At 35.4% G+C, this 7,728-nt stretch overlaps 2 protein-coding genes across 3 annotated transcripts; one reads left to right on the top strand and one right to left on the bottom strand.

The window, feature by feature from the left end:
* Positions 1-262: 262 nt before the first annotated feature.
* Positions 263-1,300, top strand: LOC120071021 (germin-like protein 5-1). Of its 2 annotated transcripts, none has more exons than XM_039023007.1 (2): positions 263-556; positions 638-1,300. In XM_039023007.1, the coding sequence occupies exons 1-2, from the start codon at positions 448-450 to the stop codon at positions 1,165-1,167; spliced, it is 639 nt and encodes a 212-aa protein (XP_038878935.1). In that variant the 5' UTR covers positions 263-447; the 3' UTR covers positions 1,168-1,300. The 2 variants fall into 2 exon arrangements, with proteins under 2 accessions (XP_038878935.1, XP_038878934.1); XM_039023006.1 differs by having other exon boundaries at positions 275-556; positions 629-1,300.
* A 108-nt stretch (positions 1,301-1,408) lies between these two features.
* On the bottom strand, positions 1,409-7,503 carry LOC120071020 (glutamate--tRNA ligase, cytoplasmic). Its single transcript, XM_039023005.1, has 6 exons — positions 6,986-7,503; positions 4,869-4,965; positions 4,572-4,725; positions 3,182-4,302; positions 2,306-2,773; positions 1,409-1,759 (listed from the first exon to the last, which is right to left on the bottom strand). Exons 1-6 carry the CDS (start codon positions 7,123-7,125, stop codon positions 1,541-1,543), a joined length of 2,199 nt encoding a protein of 732 aa, XP_038878933.1. The 5' UTR covers positions 7,126-7,503; the 3' UTR covers positions 1,409-1,540.
* Between the last annotated feature and the right edge of the window lie 225 nt (positions 7,504-7,728).

The following is a 7,728-nucleotide window of genomic DNA, read 5'->3' as shown; positions in this document are numbered from 1 at the left end:
AAGGACTATTTAAATTTAGTCATATACTCCCTCACTCTGAACCGGTTGATGTAATAACGATCAAGAATTTAGAGGAACACCAAGGAAAATGAGTTTGTGAAATTTTGTTGAAGAGAGGGAATTTTAGTTTCTGTTTAAGAAAAGATTTTGTAGTGGTTTGTTTGTTAAGCATAAATTAGTTTATAGAGAAGGAAAGAAGGCCATGGATATGTATTGTAAGTAAAGAAATAAAATGACTGGTAAGATGTAAGGAAATTAGCATCATGGGACCATGGGTAGCTATACCATTTTTTTCAGATTGAATTTTCCTTCACTCTTAAAACAATTTGCTTTAGGTTAAAGGCCTGGAATGTTTGGTGGTTAACATCTACATTGTTAATATTCATTATATAACCACCTTCATTTGCCTCTTCTTTATCACCCATCCCACCAACCAAACAATAATCCATGGCCTCCATGGCTCCCATTTCTCTCCTCACCTTTGCTCTCATTCTCGCAATTTCTACTGCAGACTTTGACTTGCTTCAAGATATTTGTGTTGCGGATCTCGCTTCCGGTATTTCCAACTTTTACTCCCTCTCCATTTCTTCACCTTATGATGTTTAGTCTAAGTGACTGATTTTGGTAGGGATTAAAGTGAACGGATTTGCATGCAAAACAAACATATCTGCCACCGACTTCTTCTTCAATGGACTTGCCAGCCCAGGCCTCACCAACACTACATCAGGTGCAGTGGTCACCGGAGCCAATGTACAAAAAATCCAAGGCCTCAACACTTTAGGAGTGTCCCTCGCACGCATTGACTACGCCCCTGGTGGCCTCAATCCACCCCACACACACCCACGTGCCACCGAGATAGTGTTTGTTCTCGAAGGCAAGCTAGACGTTGGCTTTATAACTACAGCCAATGTGCTGATATCCAAGTCCATCAAGAAGGGAGAAATATTTGTTTTCCCAAAGGGACTGGTGCACTTCCAAAAGAACAATGGGAAGGACGCTGCTGCAGTGATTGCAGCATTCAACAGCCAATTACCAGGAACTCAGTCTATTGCTGCCACTCTATTTGCAGCAACTCCTTCAGTGCCGGATAACGTACTCACCAAAGCTTTCCAAGTTGGAACCAAAGAAGTAGAGAAAATCAAGTCTCGCTTTGCCCCCAAAAAGTAAAACAAATGCTTCTTTTACGCATATAGTTTGACCCAACATCAACATACATACACAAATATCCTACTTCAAATGCATGTTTCTTTCATATTCATCATTGTACTAATCCTAAAAATATCATTGTTTATTTGATATATATTATGTTCTACTCAAAATCCCAAACACCTGAGCTAACTAAGTAAACATTTTCTGAGAAAAAGAGCATGCCGGAATTGCATATCAATCAAGGATATAGGTACACATCTTTCAAAAAAAAATAAAAAGAAAAAGTTATGCATATCAATCAAGTAAGATCGTCCGACAAAAGTACATCCTCATAATTAATTTTAGGCCAGGGGAACTTCAAGATAAACCCTGTTCAATTGCTAAAGAGATTTTACTTCAAACAAGATTGTTGCCTGCCATCTGGGATTGCAATTAGGACTATCGGTTTCGATGGCCTGACATATGGAACATCACATCTGAAATACCCCTTCCTCTCTAACTGCAATATGTCTCCACGCTTTATATTTCGCATGTTTGAATCCCCAACAGCAACAGTCTCCTTTTTTGTGCATGGATTTAACACATCAAGAAAATCCTCTCCTTCTTCGAGCTGTAATAGCAGTTTAAATGAGGCTAAAGTTCATAATTTCTAATAACCACTTTCCTAAGAAGATAAGAATAAGCAACAAAACCGCAACCCACAAGTTACAAGGGACAAACAATACATATGCATATCCATCGTATGAAGAGGTTGTACCAACAACTTTTAACCCATGTAACATAGCTCAAATTAACATCTAATTTCATAAATCTTTAGAACACCCAAACCGCCTTTTGCTTTAGAACTGAACATCATCCAGACATTGACAAACTGGCTTACCCACTTGCATGTAAATATGATTCAACCTACTCACTAAAGAAGCTAAGTGATGCACATTGCAATCTGGCTTTTAAAAATAGAAGACAAAGAGAAACACAAAAATCTCAATGCAAATACACTGATGTTAGTATGCATAGTTTTGAACTTTGATTTTAAGCCACATCTCTCCTTCAGAGCTTCAAAATCAACGGGAAAGAAAATATAATATCACAATCAACCAAAGTAACAGACTAACATCATTTACCATTAAAAAAATCACATATTAAAAGTCCATACCTTCTTTTTTGTGATTAAATAATCATACTCCATAAGTGAGAGGGTGACTAGTTCGTCTATATCAGGCAACCAGGTGGCCTTCAACTTTGTGGTCTTCACAGAACCTTCGGGATGCAAAATTCCTGACAACTGTGTGACAAATCCATCTTGATCCTTCTCGATGCCTTTCACTATCGCATTACCCCAGTCCATTAAGGTGATTTCTTCATCTACCTTGATACATTGTGCATCCACTTGGTCAATCCATATCCTCTTTGTGAAAGTGGAAGATTTTTCACCAGCACCTTCGTATTTTTTATGCTTTGGTATTATTCGAATAAATGGAGTCTCTGGACCATTATCAAGGGTAAATAACACACGTCGTTCTTCTATAACAGCAGTATGTCTAGGACACACAGGATCAATAATCTTTTTATTAATGGTCCATAGTTTATCCCATTCCATAAGGTTGAGATTTTTTGAGGCCCCCTGAAATAAAATAAAATTTAAAAAAAATAATAATAATAATTAAATAAATTTAAATTAAAAAAAAAAAAAAAAAAAAAAAAAAAAAAAACCCATAAAGATGCATGTCATAGTCCTAGTTTCCCAACTAAAAAAGGAAAAGAGCATGAGATATCATTTGAAATATACAAATAACAGATGCAGTACACAAGGATCATCATAAAATACTTTGATATTCTATAGAACTGAAGATCAAATGTTTAATTATAAATTTATAGCATCCACCGCTATGACAAAAGAAAAATCCTTTTGGGAGGACAACTATTGCATGTGCATACCAGCTTTGGTGCTATTAGAGTAAGATTTATCACTGACTTTTGAATAAACACCAACTAAATGATTTTATTTGTAATGTAATCAAAATTGTCGAACCTGTTCAAGGATGAATTGAATTAAAGCTTCAACTTTTAAACCTCTTCGAACAATCCCCTGAACTGTTGGAAAACGAGGATCATCCCACCCATCAACCTTACCATGTTGAACAAACCACAAAAGCTTACGCTTGCTGAGAAGAGTATACACCATGTTCAACCGGCTAAATTCGTATATATGAACCTTTCTTAGACCCATATCTTCCTGGATTCGGTAGTATTGTGCATTGCGGTCATGGTATTCGCTAGACCGAAGTGCATGTGTAATGCCTTCAATAGAATCAACAAATGGACAGGCAAAATCATAAGTTGGGTATATCTTATACTTGGAACCAATCCGATGATGGGGAATTGGATTACAACGATAATACACTGGATCTCGAAGAGATTTATTAGGGTCTTGCATATCAAGTTTTCCGCGAAGACAACAAAGTAAACCCTGCTCAGTTCCCAATATCATCTCCTTCCATAATCTTAGATTCTCTTCAGGACTATTACTTCTACTTTTTGATTCAATCCCTTCCATTCGTTCTTTCTGCATCTGCTCACGTGGAGTATCATCAACATATGCTTTACCCTGATGAATTAAGTTTTCAGCCATTTCCATTAATTGAGGGAAGTAATCTGACGTATATGTGACAGTTTCATACTTTATACCCAACGTCTCAATGTCTTTCAAAAGATTTTCAACAAACTCATTGCTTTCTTTAGCAGGATTTGTATCATCAAACCTGATAATTACTTCACCATTGTACCTTTGGGCAAAATACTGATTCAACAATGCTGCTTTTGAGTGCCCAATGTGAAGATATCCACTAGGCTCAGGTGCAAAACGCAAACGCACTTTCCCAATCTCTACATTTGGAAGATCAACTTCAAAGGTAGATTTGCTTCCCGGTTTTCCCTTATCAGAAGTGTCCTGGTTGACACTATTTGTCTTTTGAATGAGACCCTGTATATCCTTCAATTTAGCTCCTGAAGACTTTCCACCCTTTTTGCCGACATATGTAGTTAAGACATCATCCAAGTCATTAGAATATTCAACTAAGAGTGAATTAAACCATCGTTGAAGATTCAGGTACTTCTTTGACTTTCTCAAGCTTTCCCACCGTTGCCCAGTTCCTGTAAAGAACACAATTTCATAGTATCAATAAGCCAACTCTCTCTAACTCTACATATTAAGCGTTTGTGTGTGGTTGTGTCTGTGTAAGTGGGCATGTGGGCTAAAAACAAGGAACGTTATCATTAACTTAATAAACACAACATGGCATCTCTCTCTCTCAAGATAGGCATGGTGATGCAGACAAAAATTATGAGAGACAATGAACCAATGGTAGCTACCAACGTGGATGGCAAAGCAGAAGAGTTTATTTCCTTTATTAAAAAAATACCTGCCAAACCAGCCCAAACAGCTACATCTGCAAGTGACAAAGAATGGCTAACGAGAAATGTGCGTCTTTCCAAGTACTTATCAACATAACTACATGCATTCTCAAATGCAGAACCAGACGAAAGGATAGGAGCATACTCTAGCCATTCATCAATCTGGGTTAAAATTCATGCATTGACATGAGAGAAGTTCAATGATTAGAAATTAGCCTATGAAAAATCATGAAAATAAATAAATAACAAGCCATACCTCAGAATAAACATTTAGATCGTGTTATTAAATATATTTTTCAGCTTACCTGACTGGACTCATATGCATTCTGTCCATAAAAATTAGGAATGTTGGTGACTCGACCAATATAACGTAGAAGCACAGATGTTCCATGCAACTTCGACCTACAACAGATTGAGTTGACTTAAGCATCGAGAAACAGTCTATTGCATATTCTTTTCGCTGATTCATAACAAAATGGAGAGTAAAATTCCTTTTGAAGTTTAAACAACAAGAGTGTAATGCAAGCCTCCAGAGATAATAGTTTAATGAAAATGATTTACAATTGGATCAAAGGGTTTGCAAGCCAGATTCAAAACAATCACTAATCTTGCCTTAGCAAAAGTCAAATTCCAACTAGAGAGAGAGAGAGAGAGAGTAAACAATGACAACAAATGAAGCATCTCCCCATGGTTTTGATAAGACGTCCAATAAAGCACTGATGGATGTCAAGGCATAACAATGTACTCATCATTAAAGTGATTATCCAAAAATTGTAGTACATTAGTGGCCCATTTATAAATTTAAGTTAGAGAAGATGTAATATTTGTTGGATATCTATAGTGAAAGAAAGTGAAACATTTGAATATTAAAACATATTTTATGTAGATTAAATTCATGGTTAGAAACTTTCAAATTAGATTGAAACTTCAAGTTAGATGGTGTTTCATGTACAAATTTAACATATATGAAAGTTAAATTTGTAGTCTCTTCAATTTGAATGAGTTATGTTTGATTTTGGTCAAGTAACAACTCAATTGAATTAAATTTGACAAATGTTTCAATTTTGAATTTGTTTAATTTGATTTTTTATTTTGGAGAGTTACTAAGTTGCTGGCTTATAAATAGTAATTTGTTTCATCATAAGTAGTATTCAACTTCAAATTGAAGAGTTCTCTCATTTCTTTTTTCTTTTTTTTAATCTTGAGTTGAGTTAAGAGCAAATATCTAAGAGTTCTGTCAGATCCGAGTAGTTCAAGGTTGCAGTCCTACCGGAGTTAGTCATTGTATCCTATTGAGACGATTGTTGTAGTCTGCTTGCAGTCCGTGCAGAGCGAATAATTGTCTTCAGACAACGCTTATCATAAACGTGCATCAACTACCTATTACCTATTAACATCTCCACAATATTTTGAGGTTCTTAGTTATATCAATCCATAAGCCTTGTTATATTATTTGACTTTCTTTTGGGTTTGAACTTTATTATTGTATACAGTGTGTTGTGTATTGTATCTAGTTGATGTGTAATCAGTTTGCTAGTGTATTCAATTTATATATATCATTTCCCCAACAATATTATAAAAGCCCGGAAGATAATTTCATGTTCTAAAAGTTGTTAAATTTGAAAGATGAGAAGATAATAATCAGCAAAGGTAGAGGCTCCCCTCTGATCCCAATGGATTATACGGAGTATATAAAATGAGAATAGTTATAATTGACCTGGATTTGAAGTTAAATGTAGAGAAAGTAATTAATAGAAGACAATGTAAAAATTCACAAATAGGTATAAATATCTGTTAAGAATGTGTCAAAGTCCCACATCAATTAGATAAGAAAAGATCATGGGTATATAAGTGAGAGACAATATCTCCATCAGTATAGGACTTTTTAGATGAATCCAAAAATAAGACCACGAGGGATTATGTCCAGGACATAATCATACTAGTATGGAGATATGTGAGGGTCCGATTGTCCCAAACTTTATCTATATTTTATCCTCTAATAACCAGTATGAAAAACTTTAAGCTTAAACTTGTATGCTGATTCTGACAAAATATAACTAAACCACAGAAGATTAGTTAATGCCGTAGTCAATATCATAAATTTGCTAAATAGACCCTGTACACATATCAATGATTGTAACGTCTTCTTTCCCTTCCTGTTTCTATTTTATGGAACAATCAAGTTCAACTAGCCATTATAAGATTTATGCAGAAATAAACTTTTAATAGCACCATGTCTCTGAAACTAAAAAGTAAAAGGTAACCCATATAGCAGTTAGATCATGATGCAAGGTACCAGATAAATTTTGGATAAAATAAAAGTTCTGCTCTTAACCTATTAGCGCTGAATTTTCATAAAATAGGCGAAGTTAAACAAAATAAAATAAACATAGAGAAGAGAGAGGGGGGGATCTGATTATACCCGTTAGTGAAGAGAAATGTAGGAGCGGATGCAGAAGGAAGAGAAGAATCTACAGGAATTGTGAAGCGAGCAAGTTTGGCGGCCACAATGACGGAGAGTGGAGGGGTATCGGCCGGAAATGACAAAAGCTTAATATCCATGAGTCTCAACACCACAACCAATCAAAACCAGACTGAAACTACAGCAAATATAAGGGGTTTAGTAGAAGAAGCAAAATGGTATACGGGTACAGAGAAAGCTGCTGGCTGAGACGGGAACATAGGAAGTGAAAATAGCAGGTAGTCGCCGAAGATTTTGATCAAAGAAAGTATTTATGCTATGGGCCGAAGTAGACGACCGGACAGCCAAAGTCAAGCCCACAGATTATTGTATCCTTGCACAAAACCACGTTTAGGTTAATTCTAGAGATGTCCATCCCGCCTAGGGATGGCTAAATTTTCGGTGGATTAGGTCCTTGACCCGATTGAAATGTAGAATTCTTTATTTGATTAAGTATGGGTTTCCGATCGGAGATGATTTCGCACTCAATCCCCACTTCCGTTCCAAAAATTTTTAATTGTTGATATATACACACGTTAAAAGAGTAGCTTAGCTGCTAACAAGAGCATATCTCAATAGTAGCTAAGTTATTATTTTCTTTTTTCTTTTTTCTTTTTTTAAATTTAACTTTTAATATAATAAATTTAATTTTTTATTAATTTATAATATAAAATAATTAAATATTTTATCAAATAACTAATTAA

This window comes from Benincasa hispida, chromosome 2, assembly GCF_009727055.1.
Source record: "Benincasa hispida cultivar B227 chromosome 2, ASM972705v1, whole genome shotgun sequence".
NCBI classification, from domain to species: domain Eukaryota; kingdom Viridiplantae; phylum Streptophyta; class Magnoliopsida; order Cucurbitales; family Cucurbitaceae; genus Benincasa; species Benincasa hispida.
The sequence above is the reverse complement of the archived record's forward strand: the minus strand, read 5'-3'. Positions and strand labels throughout refer to the sequence as shown.

Coding starts and splice junctions, on each gene's coding strand:
- LOC120071021 (XM_039023006.1), top strand. CDS start 448: ATGGCCTCCATGGCTCCCATTTCTCTCCTCACCTTTGCTCTCATTCTC. Junction 557..628: donor TGTTGCGGATCTCGCTTCCG/GTATTTCCAACT, acceptor TGATTTTGGTAG/GGATTAAAGTGAACGGATTT.
- LOC120071020 (XM_039023005.1), bottom strand. CDS start 7,125: ATGGATATTAAGCTTTTGTCATTTCCGGCCGATACCCCTCCACTCTCC. Junction 4,726..4,868: donor ATGCATATGAGTCCAGTCAG/GTAAGCTGAAAA, acceptor ATTTTAACCCAG/ATTGATGAATGGCTAGAGTA. Junction 1,760..2,305: donor ATTTAATCACAAAAAAGAAG/GTATGGACTTTT, acceptor CTGCTATTACAG/CTCGAAGAAGGAGAGGATTT.